This window comes from Cyprinodon tularosa, unplaced genomic scaffold, assembly GCF_016077235.1.
Source record: "Cyprinodon tularosa strain WSP-4 unplaced genomic scaffold, ASM1607723v1 ctg191, whole genome shotgun sequence".
In the NCBI taxonomy this organism is placed as follows: domain Eukaryota; kingdom Metazoa; phylum Chordata; class Actinopteri; order Cyprinodontiformes; family Cyprinodontidae; genus Cyprinodon; species Cyprinodon tularosa.
In genome coordinates, this window is record NW_024038682.1 from 111,489 (window position 1) to 138,066 (window position 26,578).

General features: G+C 40.2%; 1 protein-coding gene across 2 annotated transcripts; it reads left to right on the forward strand.

The window, feature by feature from the left end:
• The first annotated feature begins 229 nt into the window (after positions 1 to 229).
• On the forward strand, positions 230 to 26,578 carry fn1b (fibronectin 1b). 2 transcript variants are annotated; one of them, XM_038283213.1, is made up of 46 exons: positions 230 to 550; positions 744 to 869; positions 1,056 to 1,187; positions 1,430 to 1,561; positions 1,650 to 1,787; positions 1,863 to 2,009; positions 2,089 to 2,265; positions 2,412 to 2,594; positions 2,717 to 2,893; positions 3,218 to 3,373; positions 3,500 to 3,628; positions 3,713 to 3,856; positions 5,147 to 5,268; positions 5,679 to 5,847; positions 5,948 to 6,124; positions 6,363 to 6,494; positions 6,592 to 6,681; positions 6,776 to 6,970; positions 7,784 to 8,062; positions 8,176 to 8,439; positions 8,523 to 8,617; positions 8,718 to 8,886; positions 9,090 to 9,176; positions 9,304 to 9,495; positions 10,740 to 11,018; positions 11,169 to 11,360; positions 11,458 to 11,547; positions 17,610 to 17,876; positions 18,004 to 18,120; positions 18,203 to 18,364; positions 18,455 to 18,610; positions 18,704 to 18,820; positions 19,566 to 19,835; positions 19,915 to 20,102; positions 20,192 to 20,279; positions 21,642 to 21,821; positions 21,925 to 22,014; positions 22,283 to 22,471; positions 22,615 to 22,704; positions 23,082 to 23,497; positions 23,580 to 23,718; positions 25,045 to 25,203; positions 25,294 to 25,419; positions 25,502 to 25,608; positions 25,692 to 25,784; positions 25,888 to 26,578. In XM_038283213.1, exons 1-46 carry the CDS (start codon positions 409 to 411, stop codon positions 25,963 to 25,965), a joined length of 7,347 nt encoding a protein of 2,448 aa, XP_038139141.1. In that variant the 5' UTR covers positions 230 to 408; the 3' UTR covers positions 25,966 to 26,578. The 2 variants fall into 2 exon arrangements, with proteins under 2 accessions (XP_038139141.1, XP_038139142.1); XM_038283214.1 differs by lacking the exon at positions 10,740 to 11,018.

Consider the following 26,578-nt stretch of genomic DNA (forward strand, 5'->3'; position numbering starts at 1 on the left):
GGAAATAAAGTGTCAGGAAATAACTGATTTTAGGAGGTAAAAATCCACATTAGGTCAAATTCCATCATCCCAGATGTGACTACATTTTGTATTTAAATTGTATTTCTTATTAGCGGTTTAGTTATTTCATACATTGAAAGTGAGGGGGTCTGTTAGGTGTTACTCAGTAGTAAAAGCCCTCCCACTGGAGCTGCGTGTTCGGGTATAAAACCAGTGCGCATCCCTGCTCTCTGTCTGGTGCAGAAGCTGCAGAACGGCAGTCAGAACCACCTGGAGCAGCAGCCGCACAGAGCTGTTATCAGATCTCTCCAAGCTTTAACTCTACCTTCCTTTCTTGTTTTATTTGTTTTCTTGCATTTAAGTTCTTTCAAATTGAATTAAGGTTTAGAATCCGTGTCCATCCCCAAAATGACTGGTGGCCCACTGACAGGGTTGCTGGTTGCTTTGTGCGTCAGCAGCGCAGTCCACTGCGCCCCGAAGAAGGAGAAAAGACAAACGGGTCAGTATCAGGTGTATCCCGACTTGCGTGACGCAGCTGCTCTTACTCCAGGTAAGCAAACGGTTTTTTTCTTTCTTACTTTTTCCCCCATAAGTTTTGCATCTCAAGTCTATGAAGCTTTAAAATAAAACTGGAATTGTTATGGGAAATATGTTCCTATGATAACAAAATAAGCCTTTGTTTCGGGAAATAAACTTTTTCTTTAAGTGATAATTATCTTTCTCTGGGCTTTATTACTTTTTAGCCCGTTGTGAGGACAATGGTCAATCCTACAGGCTAAACCAACAGTGGGAGAAACCCTACCTTGGAAGTATATTGGTTTGCACCTGCAAAGAAGCAGCAGGCGTTGAGTGTAAAACAAAGCCAGATGGTCAGTCATAATCCTTAGTGCATGTCTGTAAGCCAGCATTAACATTTTCATTTTTTGAAAACAATGATAAGAAAAGAGACCATGATAAACAGTTTAAGATTTTAGATCTAAGCAGTCTATTCTGCATGTGAATGAGGTCTCACAATGACTCTTGACCTTTATTCTGTTTAACTCTTTTCATCTTAGCACAAGAGACCTGTTATGATAAGGACAATGCCCGGACATACCGAGTTGGAGACAGCTACGAGAGACCAAAGGACGGGTTGATGTGGGACTGCACCTGCATTGGCTCTGGCAAAATCAGCTGCACTATTGCATGTAGGTTATGCTTGCATTGATGTGCTTCCATCTTACATGTCAATGCCAAAAATGTTTAATTAATCTGGCAAAAATTACTAAAAGGTTTGTTAATCGATGCATGTCTCTTGCTTATTGTTGTTGCTTAAGACTGTGTTACATCTCAAACTGATATGTATTCAAATTCAAATGTATTATTTCAATGATACAATATTTGTTCTGATGTTTAAATCCAGTGATCTGATTAATTTTGTTATTGACAGATCGTTGCCATGATAGTGGGAGGTCTTATAGAATTGGAGAAACTTGGCAGAAGCCTCATGAGAATGGCGAATATATGCTAGAGTGTGTTTGCCTTGGCAACAACAAGGGAGAATGGACGTGCAAACCTGTTGGTGAGTGTTGCTCCTGGAAAGATGAAATGTTTTACACGTTTTGATCCGCATCTGTGTTTAACCACTGCTTTGCTTTTTAACTTGGCAGCTGAAAGATGCTACGATGGCTATGCTTCTTCATCTTTCCTGGTCGGAGAGACCTGGGAGAGGCCATACCAAGGCTGGATGATGCTGGACTGCACCTGCTTAGGAGAAGGAAATGGACGTATCAGCTGTACCTCAAGAAGTAAGTATAAATATCCACAAACAAAGACACGGCTAGATTTTCGGTGGCTGCTCATTTCACTTATTTCACAACTAGATCGTTGCAACGACCCTAAGACCAAGAGGTCCTATCGCATTGGAGACACCTGGACAAAGACTGACAGCAGAGGAAACCCCATGCAGTGCATGTGTTTAGGAAACGGGAGGGGAGAATCAAGTTGCCAAGCACAAAGTGTAGGCCGAGGTGAGTTCTGTCTAAATAGTCTCCTAAACACAAAAAGCTTCAATCCCTGATATTTATTCTTTTTTCGGACTGTTAACAGGCAGTGGTGATGTTGTTACCCAGACTCTCCTGCATCATCATGTACCAACCTCTGTGGGAAATTGCCGCACAAACTCTGGTCACTCATACCTGGATGGACATCGCTGGATCACGACCCAGGGAAGCAAACAGATGTTGTGTACATGTCTGGGCAATGGAGTCAGCTGTCAGGAGTGGGGTGAGTGCAGAAAAAATCTGTCAAGTACATTTATTATCGTAAAATAGAAAATGGAATTTCAGAAACGACATTTTTAAGCAAATTCAAGTTTGATATTGGTCATTTTACATCTGTGTCTTAACAAATCCTTTCTACTCATCGTGTAGAGGTGAAGAAACAGGCATATGGCGGTAATTCTAATGGACAGCCATGTGTCTTCCCGTTTGTCTTCATGGGAAAGACGTACTACTCTTGCACGTCAGATGGACGCTCTGATGGGCAGCTGTGGTGTTCCACAACATCAGATTATGAGAGAGATGGGCAGTATTCATTCTGTACAGAACAAATTGGTGAGACAAAAAAAAAAAGTTGTTAACTCAACTATAACTTTATCATTGTGTTAATTTTTATCTGTTATTGGTAATCAAATCAGAGCTAAGACATAACCAAATTGATTGTGTCAAAATTGCAGCTATTGTAGTCACACAAGGTGGGAACTCCAATGGTGCCCTCTGCCACTTTCCGTACCTGTACAGTGGTCGAAACTACACAGACTGCACCACAGATGGTCGCCGAGATGGAATGAGGTGGTGCGGTACCACCTACAACTATGATGCGGACCAGCGTTTTGGATTTTGCCCCATGGCTGGTTAGTGCGTAGAGTTTACTGCACCTCAGATGTGATTACAGTAAAGTAGATAGGCTTAACGGGAAAAAATCTAAGAGATTATTCTCTTGTTCTATGAATATATATTAAATTGTTTCAGAAAATATTTGCCCTTTAAGGAAGTGTTAGAAAACAGCGATTTCAGCACCATTTACAGATAAAGACTCCATCAGAGATAATCCAAGAATTGGTTCCACAACTCTAACTTGGCTCTTAACTGAAATCAGGAATCAGTTTGAAGTGTAATTGCAAGGGGGAAAACACTGATGATTTTTTTTTATAATACTCCTGTCTTTGCCTAATTAGCCCATGAGGAGGTATGCACCACCAATGATGGAGTGATGCACCGTGTTGGAGACAAGTGGGACAAACGCCATGATACCCTGGGTCACATGTTGGAATGCACTTGCCTCGGAAATGGCCGCGGGGAGTGGAACTGCATTCCCCATTCACAGCTGCGAGGTGAGACAAATGGCACCATTTAGACTTAAAAACAAAGATGCTTCAAAGTCATCTTCAGAAGATAATATATTCCAGTTTCCAGTTTAGTGTGTGAACAGGTGTATTGCTTCTGTTTCTGATTTTTAGATAACTGCATTGTTGATGGCTTGACCTATGAGGTCAACCAGCAGTTCTCTAAGCGCCATGACGAGGGGCACATGATGAATTGCACCTGCTTTGGACAGGGACGTGGTTACTGGAAGTGCGATGCTATAGGTTAGTTTGTGGCTCACTACCTTTCCAACATTCAACTTTTTCTGTTCTACTGGCTTGACTTTGTCACAACTTGTTTTTCTCTAGATCAGTGTAAGGATCCACAAAGCAACACCATCTATCAGATCGGAGAGCAGTGGGACAAATTAATCAGTGGCTACCACTACAGATGCACTTGCTATGGTAATGGAAGAAGAGAAATGGGTTGTGAACCTCTGCAGTCCTACCCAGGTAAGAGAATAACCATCAGATAGCCTCCAGCCCTTAATTTTATTAATTTTTGTCATAAAACATAGGGATATGTAATGTATTTTGGAACATAGCTGGATTGTTTTTTGGTAGCTTTATTGTCTAAAGAAAGTCCAATAAATAAATAAAAAAGAAAAGTCTTGGGATATCCAGTTATGCATTGTGCATGAATCCCAATTCATACAACAAATATTAGCACACAGCTAAATATATTATTTGAAAGGACAATTAATGCATAGAAAATGATAATGGGTTTTACTTTATTTTTGTCTGGTTGAATACTGACAGAAATTTCTATCCGTAACTTTGATACATTTTTCCTGCATAAAACAATAAACAGTGCAGCCTGTTTTTGAAATTTGTAAATTAACCACTAGATGTCATATATGTAAATCCTTAGGTTGAATGTGGGTTTCCTATGTTGAGAACTTGCCAAAATGTACAAATGTAACCTAAGGCCTTAAAGCTGTATTCGTTATTATTATTATTATATTATTCCCCAACAGTTTTAAGAAAAAGATTTCTTAGGAATTCTAGTCTTGCAGAATTCTTGATGTCATGCTGTTCCACAAAACAGCATGACATCATGATTTACGACACAATCACATCTTCCACATTATGCAACTGGCCCCATTAATTATAAAACCGAGTGCATAAATGCTGGGTCTAAAGTTTTCATTTTGTTTTAGATATTGTTGAACAAAAAGTTTTACTCTTTCACATTACCTCCCCCTTAAAATTATAGTTTAGGATTTTTCCTCTTCCACCTGTTGCTAAGTAATGTTTGCTATCCTACTGATGGAAAGTGATTTTTTTTTAACTGGGCAAGCTGGGAAAAATTGGCGCCTGTCACTTCCTGAGCCTGTTTACGCAGAAGTTGCCTAATTTGGTACCTTGAACTGAGTTGAGGAGCAAATGTTGACCTTAATAGAGGACAATTTGTGCTGAGTGGACAAACTTTGGGCTGGTGCAATGGGTTTGAAAGAAAACGGGAGCCAAAGAAATGTGATGAATATAGCACAAAGGTGTCATGTCAGAATGTTAGATGTCAGTAGGTGTTGAGCCGGTTTAGCATAGTCTGGTGGTTTGATTCTGTTTCAAAATGCTGAATCGTTTAGTTATAACTCATCAAAAAGTCCTCTGCTCTCCACTTACCCTCCCTGCAGGTCACACTGTCATGTTATTCTCAAGATTTCTTCTTATGCTAAACCACATTTTTATTTTGGGCTTTCTATCATGTTTCTTCAACCATGTGCTACCCTTTCTCCTCAGGTGGTTCTAGACCCGTCCAGGTCCGTATAACAGAAGCAGGGAACCATCCAGACTCCCACCCCATTCAGTGGAATGTTCCATCGTCTACGCACATTGCTGGATACATCCTAAAATGGAGACTTGTAAGTGTCAAGGAGGTTTTCCCAGTAATTATATTATTTTACTTTCTTTGTTGGCTAACGGTTGTAAATGGGATGGGAACTCTGTGTTGGTTTAGTCCAAGGTTTGAGCAAGAGAGTCCATGAACTCTCAGTGACAGACCGAATACATTGTTCCAGCATGCATCTTTTCCCTTTGCATGTGTGTTTGTCCTGTGAATCTGAAATCAACATAATGCGAGTCCCCTTTTGAGGATTTATTTAATGTTTCATATAGTTTGAAGGGCTCACATAGTGATAGAAAGCTTAATTTAAAGAGTTTATCCTTACTTCTCTGCTCATTGAAAGACTTTCAACAGTCCGAACCTGAATATCCCCTATCATAAACAGACATAAAAGCCTCAAACTCTTTGTCTCTTTACTCCATCTTGAAGAAAAACAGTCAAAAACCTTGGAACGAGGTCAACATTCCCGGCCACCTCACCTCCTACACCATCAGTGGGCTGCGTCCAGGTGTGACCTACGAGGGTCAACTCATCAGCATTTTGCACTTTGGACAGCAAGAGGTCACACGCTTTGATTTCACAACTGCCTCTGACTCCTGTAAGTAACATGGGGTTCAATATTCTTTAAATGCCAAACAAAGATCAAGAGCAATCAGTCAAATAATGTTTTTTCTTTTTACTCATCTTAACTCAAACAGTGCAGACATGGGAAGGAGAGACCACCCAGCCTCCGCCGGTGGTGGACATGTCTGAGTCAATAACAGAGATCACCTCCAACAGCTTTGTGGTATCATGGACCTCGGCTTCTTCTACCATCTCTGGCTTCAAGTTAGAGTATGAGCTCATTGAGGACGGGGCTAAACCAAAGTACCTTGGTGAGACTGTTTGAAGTTTGACTACTTCATAATGAGAGATTATGGTATAGAAGATTGAAAATATTTTTGTTTGCTGTGTTCATAAAGATGCATCAAGTAAACATTACAATTAATGTGGAGAAATCACTGCTGGTGAAAGTTTTTCTGATGTGAAATAAAATAACATTGCAGTAAATTCTACACATTCTGTATCGTTACTAATAAGGTGTTTAGTTGAACTTAGCTTTTTCTTCTTCAGATATTCCCCGCACCACCACGTCTGTCACCCTCACCGATCTTGAGCCTGGTCGTAGATATAACGTCAGTGTGTATGAGGTGCCTGAAGGAAACAGAGAGCCAAACCTCATCCTGACCACCTCACAGACCACTGGTTGGAAACAAATCTCCTGCTCTTTGAATAAATATAAACTTTAAATGAGAAAAAAAGTTGCATAATTGAGGTAATTTTCTTTTCTTTCTTCGGTCAGCTCCTGATGCCCCCACTCTGCATCCTGTGAATGACGTCACAGAAACTTCCATCCGCATCAGCTGGAGCAGACCCCAGGCTCCTATTACTGGTAAGAACCAACATTCTGTCAGGGTACATTTGCTTTTACTTAAACATCTGGAACATGGATCTCAGTCAAGACACCTCAATGTGTGTGCTTACAGGTTACCGTTTAGTTTACATTCCATCAGAGGAAGGCAGCAGCACCGAGCTCATCCTCCCTGACTCAGAGACTTCAGTAACGCTGGAGGACCTCAGCCCTGGTGTCCTCTACAACATCAGCATCTATGCTGTGGAGGATAACCTGGAGAGTGAGCCTGTTTTTGTCCGGGTTAACACTGCCGGATCTCCAAGACGAGGTAACCAAAAATATGTGGATGCCTTGCAATAAGTTGCAAGATAACAAACTTGAGCTTTGATTAATTTTTGATTTTAAGTCATAGATTAACAGATTAGATTTATACAAACAATTCTTATAAGGTTATTAAGACAGCCTATTATAGGATCATTTATACGATATAACATCTAGGATAAGCTACATATTTTTCTTAAATACGTAACCTGACCAGCATGTAATTTATGGGGGAGCTGCGAAACATTCTGAGATAAAGTCTAAACACTTGAAGGAAAAAATGCTTGTGGAGCCAAGACCCTAAAGCACAGACGCCTCATAAATCTAAAGTGCATGGTTTATAGAAGATCACAATTTGTCTACTTTCTTTTGGCTGGGCTGGGGAAATCTAACAGTTAAAATATTTTAGAAAAATGAAAAGCAGATGTTTTAGGAAGTTAATATTACTTTATTTCCTCCTTCTACTTTGGTATTTACTTTGTATTTTCCATCTTATCCAAGCCAACATTTGCAAATATTCTACTTGAGTATTGCTAAAGCTTTTATTGGACATATCTTTGACGTTTGAAATTTTGAAAACAAGTTTTGCGTAGGTTTCATTTTCATTTTATAAACAGGTTTTTTTTTGTGTTGTTGTTGTTGTTTTTTGTTTTTTTTAACCAATCCCTGTTTTCCCTAAAACAAAAGGTGTACTCATAAAAAACAAAGGACAACTAATTTGGGTCCAAGATCACCAGCTGCCAACTCAGTCAATTACACCATTAATGGAGGATTCTTCCTTTATGCAACCTTTAATGCTCAAATCTTTTGCTCTTTACAGAGAAGGTCCAAGCTCCGACTGACCTACAGTTCAGTGAGGTTGCAGACACCAGGATCAGTCTCACTTGGGAAGGTCCGCCCACTGAGGTCACCGGTTACAGGGTGGTCTTCTCACCGATGGGCCAGGATGGCACTGAGCTGCAGCGCCTTCAGGTGCCGCTTTTCCCCAACGCATACATCGAAATCAACCACCTGCAGCCCGGCACATTGTATCGCTTCTACGTGTATGCCATCAGAGGTGATACTGAGAGCGAGCCTCTTGTGGGAGAAAAATCGACCAGTAGGTGGTGCTTAAAAAAAGGAATATTCTAAATTCAGACCTTAGGAAATCCTACAGATTATCAAATAACTATCGATCATCTCATGCTGTTTATATAATCTATCCTCTTGTAGAACCTGATGCTCCCACAGATTTACGTTTCACCGACATTGGACACGATAGCGCATTGGTCATCTGGGAGGCTCCCCGTGCCGTCGTTACTGGCTTTCGCCTCCTGCTGAGCATCGATGGTTCCAGCCCTGTTGAGAAGAGGATCCCAGGAAGTGTCACGCAGTACCTTTTGAAGAATCTGCGCCCGGACACACAATACACAGCAGAGCTGTTCTCTGAGCAGAACGCTGTGCTCAGCGAGGGCATCACTAAATATTTCACTACAGGTCAGCAGAAATGCATTTATTTGCTAGAATGTGTTTTTTTTTATTTGCAGAGGTTTTAAATCCAACCTTGCTTTTTGTTTCAGCTCCTAGAATGGGAAATGCTCCTCCTTTTAGCACAGAGGTCACAGACACCTCCATCATTATCGCCTGGATACCTGTCCGCAGATTCAGCTACAAGGTAGTTTATCACCATTTTGCCCAGATAACCAAAGAAGTGTAATCTGTTTTAAAATTATCTACTGATCACAGTGCATTCTTTTCTTCTTTGCTTCCTTTAGCTTTCTGTTCTCCCGAGTGAGGAAGGCGAGTCTCCTAGAGAGGAGACCTCTGACTCTGGGCGTATTGACATCAGCGGTCTGATCCCAGGAAATCAGTACACCTACAGTGTTCAGCCCATTTTCAATGGACGTAACCGTGGAAACCCCATCACCCGCAACGTTGTCACTAGTGGGTCTAGGTTACATTTGTTTGGAGGGAAATAATTCAAATCAGGACTCCTTAAGATTAATCTCTGTCTAAGTGTTTATAACCAGAGTGATGTAATGCTTATATGAGCAAGCGGAGCACTATATAAACAATTTGGCAGGAGTTTTTACAAGACCTAACAGCTGCATAAAATTAACGTCATCGTCTTCTTTTCTCTTGTGCAGCTTTGTCTCCTCCAACCGATCTCAGAGTAGTGTCCAACCCAGACACAGGAGGTTTAACCGTCTACTGGGTAGCCTCCAGGAGACAAGGTAAATATTGACTGTGCACCTCACCCACTGCCAACCTGGGGGCTAAATCTAAAGCTAAGTCTAGACCTTGGTTTAGGTCTACCTTCAAACTTTTAAAACCCATCTGTTACTCCTGTACCCTCTGCAGGGATCTCCGGCTACAGAGTGACAAGCACGCCCACCAGTGGACAAAGAGGGAACTTTTTAGAAGAGGTTGTCAGTCCAGACAAGAATACCTGCCTTCTAGAAAACCTCAATATGGGTGTGGAGTACAACGTCAGTGTGTTCACAGTCAAGGGAGAAGTGGAGAGCGTACCGGCGTCCACCATTGTTACCCCAGGTAGGTGCCAGATGGAGGTGTCTGGCTAGTTGTTAGCTGGTCGAGATCTGGTTTTTAAAGGAACCAAAGCTTAATTGGTTTATCTTTGTGCAAAGGTTTCAAATCAACTCTTTAAAAAGTATTTGAAAGCACTACAGGTTAAGAACAAAACAAAGCTGGTGGAAAGGATTTAAAGAAGAACATCTGAGGAAAATAATCTTACACTTAAACCGAGGTTTAAGATTGGATTTGAGTCAATGACTCGATGCAATCGACTGGTTTTCCTTAGATAGAAAACTTTGAATCAATTTGACTCTATGATCTGGTTGAATTGTAATGTGCCTTGAGATGACGTGTTGTGAACTGGCGCCATATAAATAGATTGAATTGAATTGAGGTTGGAGGGAGAAGAAAATTCAGCTTCCCAGTTAACAATTATTTAAAAGCTATATGTTCTGTTCAAGGAGGCGTATTGAGTCCTTTTTACGGTTTTTTTTTTTAACCCGTCTGTGGTGGATTGTGGAGCCCTAAGTTCTTTATGAGTTTTAGACTATATTTAGGTTTTCCAAAGTATTTGTTGGTATCTAGTTGCTTTTAAATCATTTTCTATTCAGTTACCTTGCATGTACACCAACCTTTATCCAGAAGTGTTAAGTAGGTAAACACAAAGTAATTTTTTTTTGTTAATCTATGAAAAACAAGACAAATTAAAAGTGCAAATGCAAAATTAATCAAAAATTGTTATCTTGTGCCATGTTATATGTGCCATGTGTATATTGATTGGTTTCTGTTCCATACAGAGAATTAGTTGATCAAAACATGCAGGTTAATTTATCCTGATATGGATTTCCTAAAGAGGGCTTTAATCTACATGCGACAAAGGCAATAAAAAACAGTTATGTGACATGCTTTAATCATAATTTACCATATGACATTAGATGTATAGCATTGAAGCACATATTTCTGATGAAACCCTTAGTGAGTGTAACTCCTATACCAATCTGTTACTAACATGATCACACATTTAGCTGTAAAGTGCAAGAAGATAACAGTAATTGGCTTAAACCTACTGGCATGGCCGATAACTTTATTAATTGCCTGCAATTCTTTTTTTTAGTCCTTTTATTTTTATTTTGTAATGTCTTCTGGCATGGCTTATGTTTCACCATACTTCTTGGAATGCTTTAATTGGAATGACAATTTGCTAGTTATTTTTTCCTTTCTTTCTAATTCTGCCTGTGTAAATTGGTGCAACCCCTTTTCAGAAAACCCCACCCCAACTCATATTGACTTTGTGGACATTACTGACACCACCATTGGCCTCCGCTGGATCCCTCTAAACATTACCAACATCGTAGCTTACCGAATAATGGTAGTAGCCTCAGGCGAGAGCTTGCCCATCTTTGAAGATATGGTGGAGGCATCTGCAGGTTATTACACGATTCAAGGTTTGGAGCCCGGCGTGGACTATGACATCAGTATTATCGCTGTTACAAAGAGGGGCGAGAGCAAGCCGACCACATACACAAAGCAAACACAAGCTGGTGATTTTATTTTTTCCACTCAATCAGAGAGGAGGGCTGGGGTGTTGATTTATCATACTTATCATTTTTTTTATTTGTGTGTAAATTTCTTGGCATATATACTGATAACTAGCTAAAACATTTTTTACTTTCAATCTATGATTATTTCAGCTGTGCCAGCTCCAACAAACTTACAGTTTGGAAGTGCGGGTCCCGACTACATCCGTGTCACATGGACCATCCCCAACATCGCCACTCCCAGTGAAATATCTCGCTTCGTAATTCGCTACCACCCCGTGGACACTGACAATGATATCAAGGAAGTTAATGTTGGTGGTGCCACCAATACCTACTTGTTGCAAAGTAAGCGAGACGTTAAAACATCTGTTAGCGAGGCCAAATTACACATGTATCCCTTTTCAGCATAAAGCAACTCTGATATTGCATCTTTTCTATATAGACCTGCAGCCCAACACAGAGTATCGTGTCATTGTTGTCTGCGTCTACGGTGAACGGGAAAGTGAACCTGCTACAGGGACTCAGAAAACAAGTGAGTAGCATGCTGATCTTATCAGTAAAGGTTGGAGAACGAGGTCAAAGGTCAAGCTTAAACTCTTCCCTGTGTTTTTTTTGTAGATTAGCACTTGTAGTGCTGTCAGTGGTATTAGTGGTCACAATCATTAGTTCTCCAGTGTTTCAGAAAATGTATGTTTACCTTTACTACTTAAACGTTGCCTTTAGCTGAAGGATTATATAGATATTGTGGTGGGATTTTATTTCCCCCTTTACACAAAACCTTTCAAATATTGTCTTTTCTCCTTTGTTGTTCACATTTTGTTCATAGTTTAAAGCTAAGTCCAAAGGAAAACTTTGAAAGAGCCTCAGAGGTTTTAAACCCAATGCAGAAGATTATAAATTAATTTGTTGTATTAAAAATACTTTATAAATAGATTAGAATTGTCAAGAAACAACAAACAACAAACAACAGGATTAAATTGGTAACTCAGTTTATAGTACTCTTGCCTTATAACAAAAAATTCCTGAGTTGCTTCTAACAATAGGACCCAGTATTTGAGGCGGACAGACAGGTCGATTTTTCAAAATGTTTATTAGAAACAGAACTTTGATAAAAAGCGTGGGCTTCTAAGGCAGGAACCTCTGGCCTTAAAGTTTGGTCCGAGCCCAAAGGATGAGGTTGGTTTTATCCAGTCAGCTGCCAACAGACGCTGATGTCTTTGAGGTCGGAAGACAGACAGATGATCACAACCAAGCAGATGAAGGAAGGCAGTATAATTCAGAGGGCAAAGCCAAAGCAGATGTCGAGGATGCGCTTAGGAGTCACTGCCAGGAGATCAGAGGTCTGAAGAGGTCCCGAATGGAAATCTAGCACAGAGTCAGGAAACAGTTCCAGGTTTGGTTAACAGACAGGTAGAAATCTGGCAGGAGTCTGATAACAGCTCAGGCAAACAGATCAGGATGGGATAAGGCAGGCTCAGAGATCCAGAGGCAGAACAGGTCAGGATCAGGCAGTCATTAACACTTAAGAACTCTCACCACTGCCTCGAATAATATGGCACTGATGACTGGTCTTAAGGCTGGTTAAACAGAGGCTGAAGCAAGTGGATAAAATGAGTGATAATGAGAACTGGTTGGAGATAAGCCGGTGAATGAAATTAATAATCAGACCAAACATCAGCGCCAAGATCATGACACTGGGTTCAATTTTTTCATGCATGTGTTGAATTGGTGACTCTAAATTGACTAAATTAAGCTGTGAGGTGTATGGCTGTACCTCTCTGTCACTGCATGAAAAGTGAGATTTTCGTCGCCGTAAACCCCCGTAAACTCCCGCAGATCTGCCTGATTTTCGTCAGTTTCCGACAATTTGCAACCCGTGCTTGTCTGCGTTTGTCGTGCCACAAATCTCTGACATATGTGGAGAGCGATCAGCTGTACTAATGGCCCTAATTAGCATATGAATGCAGCAAACCCGCGCGGCTGGCCAGGTCTGGCTTGAATAACCTTCTCAGTATTGGCTGAAACCACTATTCTCAAACAAATGAAATCGCTCGTGATTGGCAGCAAAACCACACATGGCCACGCCAGGCTTTAATTTTCTTACTGAGTATTGGACGGAACCACTTCTTTTTAAACAAGTAAAGTCGCTCGTGATTGGTTGGCATATATATATATTTACATATAAATTTACATATATATATTTATTCATATATATATATATATATATATATATATATATATATATATATATATATATATATACACTATATTGCCAAAAGTATTTGCTCACCTGCCTTGACTCACATATGAGCTTAAGTGACATCCCGTTCCTAATCCATAGGGTTCAATATGACGTCGGTCCACCCTTTGCAGCTAGAACAGCTTCAACTCTTCTGGGAAGGCTGTCCACAAGGTTTAGGAGTGTGTTTATGGGAATTTTTGACCATTCTTCCAGAAGCGCATTTGTGAGGTCGCACACTGATGTTGGACGAGAAGGCCTGGCTCTCAGTCTCCGCTCTAATTCATCCCAAAGGTGTTCTATCGGGTTGAGGTCAGGACTCTGTGCAGGCCAGTCAAGTTCATCCACACCAGACTCTGTCATCCATGTCTTTATGGACCTTGCTTTGTGCACTGGTGCACAGTCATGTTGGAAGAGGAAGGGGCCAGCTCCAAACTGTTCCCACAAAGTTGGGAGCATGGAATTGTCCAAAATGTCTTGGTATGCTGAAGCATTCAGAGTTCCTTTCACTGGAACTAAGGGGCCAAGCCCAGCTCCTGAAAAACAACCCCACACCATAATCCCCCCTCCACCAAACTTTACACTTGGCACAATGCAGTCAGACAAGTACCGTTCTCCTGGCAACCGCCAAACCCAGACCCGTCCATCAGATTGCCAGATGGAGAAGCGCGATTCGTCACTCCAGAGAACGCGTCTCCACTGCTCTAGAGTCCAGTGGCGGCGTGCTTTACACCACCGCATCCGACGCTTTGCATTGCACTTGGTGATGTATGGCTTGGATGCAGCTGCTCGCCCATGGAAACCCATTCCATGAAGCTCTCTGCGCACTGTTCTTGAGCTACATGAAGTTTGGAGGTCTGTAGTGATTGACTCTGCAGAAAGTTGGCGACCTCTTCGCACTATGCGCGTCAGCATCCGCTGACCCCGCTCCGTCAGTTTACGTGGCCTACCACTTCGTGGCTGAGTTGCTGTCGTTCCCAAACACTTCCATTTTCTTATAATACAGCTGACAGTTGACTGTGGAATATTTAGGAGCGAGGAAATTTCACGACTGGATTTGTTGCACAGGTGGCATCCTATCACAGTTCCACGCTGGAATTCACTGAGCTCCTGAGAGCGACCCATTCTTTCACAAATGTTTGTAAAAACAGTCTGCATGCCTAGGTGCTTGAATTTATACACCTGTGGCCATGGAAGTGATTGGAACACCTGATTCCAATAATTTGGATGGGTGAGCAAATACTTTTGGCAATATAGTGTATATATATATATATATATATATATATATATATATATATATATATATATATATATATATATATATATATATATATATATATATATATATTTATTCATATATTTATTCATTCATATGGTGTGTATTTATGTTATCCTACACTACTACACAATTATTATGCTACCATCAAGGACATGAATGAATTTATACAGGAAATGAACATTTGCCAGGAAGCTGTTTATGCAAAGAAAAAGCTTTATTAAAACACACACAACTATATACAACGCGTATCCAAACACTTGCGTTTCTAAAAATTAAAAGTCCGTGAACGGTCCGTTTGCTTCCTCGGGGTTGGAGGTAACTGGCAGCATTCCCTCCGAGGCAGGTCCGATGTGCAGACGCCTACTGTGCGTGGCTCTGTACTTCGTCATCGCTTCTAACGGGGACTGCAGCTTAACACAGAGTTCAGTGAGATCCGGCCTACGAAATGGCGGTGACCGTACAATCCATCCAGAGTTCCACTTCCTCATCTGCTAGCACATTCTGCCTCGCTTTCAGCAGCTGAAAAAAAAAACAATGAATCAGCGCACTGCGTATGGACACAACACATCTATTAATGCACCTGAATAATAGTCACCAAATAAAGTCTTACCCTCTTTCTTCTGGCCCGACTCCGAGCAGATTGCCTCCGCACGCAGCGTGTTGGCTTGCTGCGTATATCTGAAGCTCCTGCGTACCGTCTGAAAATACGTCTTACAGGCAGCTGGAAAACAATTAAATGAGAGTGGTATGAATAAAAAATCAAACGCAAGTCACAGTAACAAGGAAGGAGAAAACATTAAAACAAGTCACTTACACACAATGTCGTCTTTATCAACATCGTGCAAATCTGGACTTGCTGATATGGCTCCGAGCAAATAGGAGGTCACCGCCTCATTGTGAGGCGACAGTAGTCTGTGAAAACAAAATGATGCTATGCTATGATCGGTATCTATCCGTATCCATTGCCTTTTACCGCAGAATGAAAGCATATTCTTTAAATCTTACCCTTGCTCCGGTTCATAGCGCCTGCAATTAGTCTCCGAGTTGTGAAGACGGCGTACTGCTTCCTGTGAATCACAAAAAATACACTTTAATAAAGCTTGTTCTTGCAAGGCTACTGTTATCGAACATATATATACCGCTAGCATCTCTTCTTTGAGTTCGTCTTGTTCGATGCAGAGTCGCCATCGCGTCCAAGAGGAGTTTTACCCCGAAATCCAGACGCTCCAGACCGCCTGCACAAAGCAAAGCATACATCCTCCACTGTGGCTGCACACCGAGTTTCTTGGAGATCGTAGAGCACATGCGCGAGATGAACCAGGGTTTCCGCGGATCAATAAAAATAATTAAAAAATCATTCATTTTTTTTAAATCAAGGCCTTAATTGGCACTAAAATTATTTAAATATGTTTATCGAAGTATTTATAATTCTTTAATAAAAAATGCTTATAAAAACAATTTCGTCAGATATATTATATCGCTCCAGGCGTAGAAAAAGCTAGAGGATATATATATACGTATATATGTGTGTGTGTGTGTTAACATACATACAGGAGTCATGGAACTGTGCTTAGGCTCCTTCATATTTCATGTACACTAATTACTTGTGTACATGGTTCTTGTTGATGGCATTAAAATCATTTCTAATAGCATTTAAATAGCATTAAATTAGAGTCACTCATTCCTGTATGAACCCTGTGAGCGCTTAATTTAATATGACATATTAAAAAAATCCCACCATCATCCAGCATATGTTCAGTTTCTGCCCAAATATATATTTATATTTTTGTAGATTTTTGTAACGGGGATAAGGATAATTCAAAACTGCTTTTTTTGAATGAACTTGTTCTCTTCTCCCAAACTCAGCATCTCTTTTCATTCCTGTAATAAGAAGTTTCTTTTGAATGGATTTGATTAAAGTTTAAGTCCCTCGGTATAAAATAAATATTTTGATGGAGATGAGAAATCTGCTTCCTCGTTGGTGAATAACCAATAGTTTGGATCCAATCATTTAAATAAACGGTGTTAGTTTTTTTTTTTTTTTTTTATATAAGAATTGTGCTATAATTTCTAGTCACCGATCTGTTGCTGCTATATTTTAATTTGACGAACCGGAATTTGTCGATGTTCTTTTTCCTGTTTGGTGCGATTGCAATTGCGGATCTTGACCTGGCCGGACCTTATGACCACAGTGTACCAATCTTCTGATGGCTACTTCCAACAGGATAATGCGCCATGTTATAAAGTGAATCATCTCAGACTCGTTTCTTGAAACTTTTCCACTTAAGTTATTGTGAATTGAGCATATTGACAGACATTTTATTTTTTATCTTAAATGCAATTTTTTTTTTTTATAATTACTGCTCTAAATGTATTGCTCTGTCAGCTAAAGATCTGTTTTGGTCTCTATACTTTAATTAAATAAATCAATTGAAGCTAAAATGTAAGAGGCTATACTGAGCCTGATCTCTTTGTATCAGAGATTTTCTTACCTTTTAGAAAAATGTCACTTGGAGTAAAACCCCCCCTGCAACCCTGGTTTGCATTTGTATAGCTCACAGCATGTTCATTTACATGTTAAAGCCTCCCCTAGAATTCCATGGGGGGGAATCATGGGGGGAACACTGCCTAAGAAAGTCCACATCAATTTCTGACAATTTACGGGAGTTTTCGGCGAAGCCTGCAAATTGTCGTAAACTGCCGCTAACCTGAAGTTCCACGACAATCTACAGTGCCGCATATTGACGAAAATCCCACTTTTCATGCAGTGTGTGTTGTGTTGGATTGGTGACCTGTCTAGGGTATATCCTGCTGGAGATAGGCACTAACCCCCCATGACCCTGGCACACAAGCAGCAGAAGATTGATGGATAGAAGCATTAAATATTGCAACCAATAAGCAGTTGTGTTAACAAGTAGAGTAATCAGGCGATAAAACATTGTTAAATTCTAGTTTATCAGCACATGTTTTTATGATATACTTTTAATGTTTTCAATTTCCTTCCATATTTTTATGTTGGTTTTTAAATTGTGAGTTTTTCGCTTATTAAAAAATTTAAATAAAAAACTTTTTCCAGCTCTGGACTCGCCCACTGATCTGCAGTTTACCAACATTCGGACCAACTCCTTCACTGTTCACTGGCAGGCTCCAAAATCCCCTATCACTGGTTACAGAATCCACTACCAAAAGACAAGCGGTGGACGAGCCAAGGATGAGCGGCTCCCCCCAACCAGAAACCATTTCACTCTTACCGGACTCGAACCTGAGGCCGAGTACATGATTTATGTGTATGCTGTCAGCGACAATAAGGAGAGCCAGCCTCTGACTGGAACACAAGCTACCTGTGAGTTCCTGCACCAGTCTCTTATTTCATCTCTTTCCATTCAGTGAGAATCTGAGGCTTGACCCATTAAACCTGAATTATAATTGGTGTCATTCCTTCACTTGTTTTTGTGTTTTATGATTTTCAGTCTCAGATGCACCTACAGACCTTCAGGTAACGTCTTCTACACCTACCAGCATCACCATCCGCTGGGATGCCCCCTCTATTGAAGTAAAGAACTACAGGATCACCTACAGAGGCACAAGTGTGTAGTCAGGATGTCACAAATTTTTTTCCAGGCTTCACCAAAGTTAAATTTTTCACACATTTGATTTATCTGCTTCTAGGTGGTGAATATCCCCAAGAGATTACAATACCAGGCACCGAGACCCATGCCACCATCACTGGACTGCAGCCTGGCACCGAATACACCATCACAGTTTATGCTGTTACTGGACGAGGGGACAGCCCCGCCTCCAACAGACCGGTCTACATAACACACAAGACTGGTATAAAAAAATAATAACACTTTGTGAAGAGATTGCTATCTGGTTGTTGGAATCGATCTAAAAGTTGCCGTAATTTCCCGCCTTCTTTAGATACTGAGGCCCCCAACAATATGAGGATCACAGATGTAACCGACAATGGCATTAAAGTGCGCTGGTCTCCCGCTCAGGGCTCAGTCAGAGGCTACAGGGTCACTGTTGTCCCTAAGAATGGTTTTGGACCTTCCTACTCTGAAGTAGTGGCTCCCCGTAAGCTATGCTAGGCTTTTATGTTCAACATAAATATTTTAGGGTTTGTTTGTTTTCTTCCTTAAACACTGACATTCTTGTTTTCCATTGCAGAAACAACAGAAAAGACATTCAATGGTCTCAACCCCACTGTTGAGTATGTCGTTAGTGTTTATGCCTTGGGCAGTGATGGACAACCCTCTCCCCCTGTGGTGGAGAATACTAGGACTGGTTAGTTTCTCCAAATATATAACAAAACAGAGTTACTTGCTTCACTATGGTTACCAAACTGATCAGTTTCTCAAGTATTCCTGCCATGTCTGTAATCAGCCACATGTAAAAAGAAATTAATAAAAACAACCATAGAGTAATGAGTTAAAAGCATTTTAGGCCTCAAACGATTATCCAAAGGTTTTTGTTATTTTTAGCCTTTATTTGTTAAATTTTTGTGAACATTACAAGTATGATAACTTCTCTGCAATGATATCTATATGCAATAGATGCACCTATATGTGAGTGATGCAAACAAAAAGATAATTGAGAAAGAAACTTGATAGACTGGACCTTTTTAGACATTTGAAAATATTCCTTCAGAATAATTCTATCAATGATAATATTTATAATTTCTTTACACAAGTAGAGACCAAGAAAAAAAAAAGACTTGCTATTTTTATTCACTACAGTAATATAATAAAACAGCATTTCTCAGGGATGCAGTCTGTGTAAAGATAAATGAATGCATACTTTTTGAAAGACTAATTAGGAAAACTGTATTTTTAAAAGTATTTAAAACTGTTTTGGAAGACAGTGGAGCCGTGGTGTTCATGTCTTCATGAAAGCTTCCACTTCTTATAAAAAAAGAATAAACTGAGTTAAAGCCTAAAGCTTTGCTGTGAGATCTCCTTATGGTCTAGAAATGATGATGCACTTACAAGCCTTTTGACAGCTGAAAGGAATATGTCCTCCTTTATTGCAGCTGTGGACGGTCCCAAGGGTCTAACATTCTCTGACATCAGCGACAACACTATGCGCATCACATGGGAAAGCCCTGGTGGCACGGTAACATCTTACCGCGTCCTGTACTCCAGTTCAGAGGAGGGTGAGAGAGAACTGCGTCCCGCCCCCAGAGCTGACCAGGACAGCGCTGTACTGAGAGGTCTACGTCCAGGGACTGAGTACACCATAAAAGTCATCGCTTTTAATGGCCGGACTCCCAGCACACCGTTAATGGGAACCCAAGAGACAGGTAGAAATGTAGAAAACATAGGTTTATTGACAACTCGTTTAGATGTGGATTTAATGTTTGCTAATGGTGACTCTTTTAGCAATCCCCACACCAACCAACATGGAGGTCTCAGAGGTGGGCCCATCTTTCTTCACGGTTTCATGGCAGGCTCCAAATGCTGGCTTGACCGGCTATCGAGTGGTCATCCGTCCCAAGAACATTAACACCCCCCAAAAAGAAATGACCCTGAACCCAGATACCACCCGTGTAGTTGTACCAGGGCTTATGGTAAACGATCATCCCACAAATATATAAATACTTAAATAAATATATTTTATTCAGTAGGTAAATATCAGTATTATGTCTCCTTGATCTAGGTTGCAACGACCTATCAGATACAAGTCTATGCCTTGAAGAACGCTGTCACAAGCAGACCATTAGAAGGAGAAGCAACCACACTGGAAGGTCTGTGCCGTCTTAGCTACCAAACATGTAGACATAATGTGCTTGCCACATTATGTCTACTTCTTTGAAATAATTTTATTTCATTTTATCTGTGCCATTTGGGATTTTAAAAGAGCCATCAATTTCTTTTTTTTTTTTCTTGGCGTTGTCCCCTTATCCTTATGATCTTAGGCCTTGAATGGATCTACTGGTAGAGAAACTCCTGCCACCATCCATCCACATTTTCATCTTCTTACAAGATGTTAGTCTAGTGTGTTTTTAACCGAGCTCTCATACCCCAGATTCAAGCACAGCAAGTTTCTAACGGTTAGAAATGAGTGGTTCCTACCCACTGTAACTATATACACTGTTATTTGGGGAGGTGGTGGCATAGTGGTTAGCGCGTTTAGCTTGGAATCATGAGGTTCTGAGTTTGAACCCCACAGGTTGTCATGCAGGCTCCTTGAGCCAGACCCTTAACCCCAGACTGCTCCTCAGGCAAAGCACAATGGAAAAAAAAAAAAAAAAAAAAAAATATATATATATATATATATATATATATATATATATATATATATATATATATATATATATATATATATATATATATATATAAGGTTGTAAGCACCCTATTTGATCCCCACATTTGATCCCCACATCCTGAGCAATATCCGTAAATCCCAGAATGCACCCCTGGCGCCGCACAGTGGCAACGTACTGCTCCCCAAGGGGATGGGTTAAATGCATAGGTAAATTTCTCCCATGTGAGATCAATAAAGTTCAATTGATTTGATTTAATATTCCTGCTCAGGAAGAGAGACTAGTACGAAGTTCACATATCAGTCATGTTAGATAGATATTACTTTTTCTAGCTTTAAATGACTGGACTAAGCTCCACTGTTTTACAATGAGTTATTCGATCTGAATCTGATAATTTAATTGTATTAAATTAATTACATAATTTGTACTAAATCTAGATTTATCTGATTTGAATATTAAGCTATTTAAAAAAAAAAAGTATCTTGAAATGACTTGTTCTGAATGGGCTCTCTGCCCAACTCCACTACTTCCTTAACTTCAGCCGGCACCTTTGTTTCTTGTCTTTCATTACTGGAAGACTGATTAATCCAGATGCATCTGGCCATTATCATCATGGTTACTAAGGTCAGACACACCTGGATTAATCAACCTTTCCTGTAATGAAAGACAGGAAACAAAGGAGCCGGCTGACATTGAGGAAGTACAGTAGTGGAGTTGGGCATAGAGCCCATTAGAGCTCCAGGTCAAATATCTTGTATATTTGACTTCTTTGGCTCAAGAACATGTCCTCCACTGTCAGAAACCTATCAGCTCACTGATCTGCTTGTTCTTTGATTATTGCAGAGGTTAGTGCTCCTCGCCGTGTACGCATCTCTGATGTGACAGATACCTCTTTCACTCTGACGTGGCGCACGAAGATGGAGACAATCACTGGCTTCCTCCTTGAAGCTACGCCCATGAGTGGTTCTCGTGACACCATCACAAGGACCATCCCTGGAGACAGAACCAGCTACACTTTTACTGGTAGACGTCAACCCTTAAACAACTGGACTGGTTTAGGCTTTTCCTCTGAGGTCATCTATGTGTACAGTTCTTGCTTCACAGTGTGCATTTATGTGTTTTTCAGGTCTGCAGCCAGGAACTACTTACTTCATCAACATGTACGCACTGAATGGAAACACAAGAAGCCCTAAGTATTCTCTCAGGGCCGAAACAGGTACAAAACAAGTATATTTCATGTTGTTTGGGGCTTGAATGTGATTTAAACCCTGAATGGAAACACAAGAAGCCCTAAGTATTCTCTCAGGGCCGAAACAGGTACAAAACAAGTATATTTCATGTTGTTTGGGGCTTGAATGTGATTTAAACCCACCTGTATGCTGGGTCTCATTTCCACTAAATTAAATTGTTGCTTCAAGACATTTAAATGGTATATGTATCTATATTAAGGAGAATTCAAACAAAATTATTTATTTTTTTCACAGCTATGCCTGCAGTTCAGGCTCCCACCGACCTCCAGTTTACATCTTTAACCCCCAACACCATCTCCTTCACCTGGCAGCCACCTCCCACACAAATCACAGGTTACTACGTCACCTACGAAGAGAATGGAAGAGCCCCAAAGGAGCTCATCCCACAACCTCATGCTGGCCAAAATTACGCCACCATAGTTGGTATGTCTAACCTCTCCTCTTTGAATAATACAATTATCAAAAACTTTTTAAAATATTCACCCTTTATTTGAATACCTTTTCTTCTCATGTAATCATACACTAATGAATGACTTCTTAATGATTGATGTTTTTCCTCGGTTCAGGTCTGAGGCCAGCCACAGAGTACATCATCAAGATCATCGCCATGCAAAACACGCAGCAAAGCCAACCTTTAGTGGGAAGGATTAGGACTCGTAAGTAATTAGAAATTTGGACATAAATTTTAAAACGGTTGCAGGTGAATGTGTTTTAAAATGTGTAATCTGAGCCGCTGCTTTCAGTTCCTCAAATGCATTTTTTTTGCTCTAGAAAGCCTTTGATTAAGTAGCTGTTGGCTCCTAAAACCATAAAGCCTTTTTTTAGATTTTGAATGTCTTCATAAATGTCATTCAAAATATCTGCATGTGTTTGTAATAGTACATTGTGACACATTTAGTTTGAGTTTTAGTGCAAAGCTGTGTATGTGCTGCTTCCAGTGTAGCTGAGATAAACTTAGAGAAAGCTTAGAGAACTTTTGCTGCAGCCCAGCCTCCTCTAACCTGCTTGCCCTAACCCGGTCTCTCCTGCCCAGAGCCAGACTCGCTGCTTCCCCAGCCTCTGCCGCAGCCCTACGGCCCCGGGGTTCTTGGCAATCTGGATGTGCCTGAAATTGATGACAACAGAGTCCATTTGACAGGACCCGACCAGGATGTGGTTGGGGGTCAAAGCCAGCATATTGAGTACACAGAGTTTAATAATGGAGGCAACCCACAGTCTCCCAATGAGCAATACCGTGAGCCCCTGGTCTTTGTCCCCCTCCCTGATGCAGAGGGCCGTAGAAAGCCTGTTCTGAAACTCACATTTCCAATCGGAGCCTCGCTTTTTAACAAGACAGGGTTCCCTGAGGAAGCCCAGACTGAAACCAGCATCTCCTGGAAGCCTTACAGGCAGAGCAATGCCTACCTGCTGTCCTGTAATCCCCTCACCAATAGAAATGAGATGTTCCAGGTAAGAAGAGACACCCAAAGCTTTAGTTAAAGCTGTGTATTGCAGGAGCAATAACTAATTTTAAATGTTTTCCAATTTAAAGGTCCGGCTGCCAGGCACAGCCACCACTGCCACCCTGATAGGACTCACCCCAGGAGAAGACTACAATGTATTGGTGGAGGCACTGCTAGGAGCACTCAAGCATAAGGTCCTGGAGCAGGTCATCACCCCCGGCAACAAAGGTAGATATATACAGTTACACATAATGAATTAAGACATAAAACCATAGCAAATGTTATGGACCTCATTCATCACAGCATGAACACTTTAAAGATAAAACTTACACAGAAATTTAAAAAAGAAACTTTTTAGGTACATTATCGGTCATTAGTTTAGAAAAGATAAGCAACAGAAACAGATGATTGAGCATTTAAAAAATGTAACGGTAATTTTTTTTTCCTCACAAGTTCTGATAAATTAAAACTCTTCAGCTCCTGATGTTTAGCTGGAATTTTGCATCTAATAAGTTATATAATTTATTTTATTTGCCAGCTAAAGTTTCAGGACATCAACACGGAGTCTCTCTGTTTAAGATGTTCACCTTTAGGTTTTATTTAACCTGAGGTGTCAAGTAAAAAGAGCACAAATACTTCATTACCTTACTTAAGTAGAAATCTTTGCTATCTATTCTTTACTGGAGGGACTATTGTTTATACATTTTTTTACTTCTACTCCTTACATTTCTTTTTTAACAGACTTCTTAGTTTTCTCTCATTAAAAAAATAAAAACTGTCAAAGTAATTAATTTCAGACTAATTTCTTTGTGGTTGGACTCGGTACTGCACCAACTTGTTGTTCACCACATACCAAAATAAGTAGTTTTTCAAGATGATATAAAGTTAAATTTGACACTGTTCCCATTAGCTATAAAATTAGGAAAATTAAGTATAAGTTAGGTAACATCCACAGTTGTAGAAAAATGTTTCTTTAACAGGTTAGTGCAGTAACCAGTATACAGTTTAAAGCATCCATCTTTTAAACTTTTCCTGCATTGCTTTTATACTTTATTTAGTTTTAAAATGGCACTTTTAAACTTTAACTTGAGCAGAAAGCTTACATCCATACTCTAACTTCTACAAAAGTGTTTTTAAACAGTAGGATTTGTTCTTCTACTTGGGTAATATACATGAATACATTTGACACCTCTGTATTTAACCAAAAATGTTAAATCCATGAAAGGTTTCAATAGGACTATAAACTGTGTAACCCATCTTGTCTGTGCTGCTCATTTAGTCACAATTAGGGGAATCACTAGTTTTAGAAATGAAACAGAAATATACTTTTGTTTTATTAGTTTCGTTATTATTTTTTAAAATGAAGCCATTTTCAAGCAGCACATCTGCACTGGAAAAAAATGAAAGAAGATTAAACTGTAGATTTCACATTTTTGGTTGCTTGCTTGAATATTCAGTTTCAAAATTTTGAAAAAAACGTTTTGATCAGCTAACAGATTTAATATTGACTTGTGAATTCTTAACCTCATAAATGTAATCCTAATCTTCTATTAGTATCAACTGGGGTTCCAAGTACCAGAGAAGACCCATGTTACGACTCCTTCACCGCCACCTACCATGACATTGGTGGTGAATGGGAGCGCATGTCAGAGACTGGATTCAAGCTGTGGTGCAGGTGCCTGGGTGGCGGCCACTTCAGATGTGATTCCTCCAGTAGGTTTTCTGGACACTCATGCTTAAATGTAACCACATGTTTATTATTACTTGCTTTTTTAAATATTTTTTTGGGGTGTTTTCTTATAGAGTGGTGTCATGACAACGGTGTCAACTACCGCATTGGAGAACAGTGGGACCGTCAGTCTGAGAATGGACAACTGATGAGCTGCACCTGCCTGGGAAACAGCAAAGGAGAGTTCAAATGTGAACCACGTAAGGCTTGTTTCACACCAGGGAAATTTTTTGGGGTGTTTTGTGAAATGCAGCAAATTTTAACGTGCATGGACCTTCACAGATTCATCTATGTGCTACGATGAGGGCAAATCTTACCAGGTGGGCAACCAGTGGCAGAGGGAATACTTAGGTGCCATTTGCACCTGTACTTGCTACGGGGGACAAAAGGTTAGATATCAAACTGACCTTTATTTTTTCACATTAAAGCTCAATAGTCCTACTCAATGGTTAACTGAGTTTGTTTCTCACAGGGATGGAGGTGTGAAAATTGCCGCAAACCAGTTTCTGATGTTGATACCAGGTTGTTTCAGTCTGTTGGATATGGAGAAAACACACTCCGAAAAGTGAGTAGACGGCTTTTTTTGTTTTTGTTTTTCTTGATCAAACTTATCACCTTGGTGTTGATGGACTCTTTGCATTTAAATGCTGTTACTCTTTATTTTCCAGAACATCCATTGCCCCATTGAGTGCCTCCGACCTGAGCTGCTAGCGGATGGAATTGCTCCTCAAAATTCTCAGAAATAACTGCTTGATCGGTTGTCTCGTCCTACTTTCGCTCCCTCACCGCCTCGGTTCCTGCACTGTCTCACCTTGTAGAAGCCATGCTTTTAGTGTGACTGCATTATCACTTTTTTTTTCTCCTCTGTTCTTATAATTTACAGCCCTGCAGTCTGGTCTATCCAGATCTCTTTTTCAAACCAGTCGGTTCACTGTTAAAAACACCCGATTAATGCATCCTTTAATATACTATGATTAGACTCAACTGAATGTTCCTTAATACCAAATACAGGCCAAATGAATAGGTTATAGTGGCTACTTGTCTTTCTATGAGATTTTTTGAGTCAGTTCCTTATAAAACGTCAGAAAATAAGTACTGTGTCCAAGAACTCAATTTAATGCTTTTTGTTTTTTACCCATGAACATCTGGTTGTAGCCCTTCCTCTAAGGCCATAAGGTTGCACTGTGAGATTGACAAACGCTGAAAACGTCTATTAATCAAGATTTAGGAATGTTAAGACTAGTATGTGAATGTGAACTGTTCTATTTTTGTACCTTTTCGTCAGAACCAATGTTGTTTTTGCCTTTGACAAAAGAATGACCTTATTTTAATAAAGCTGAAGAGATTCTAAATTGTGAA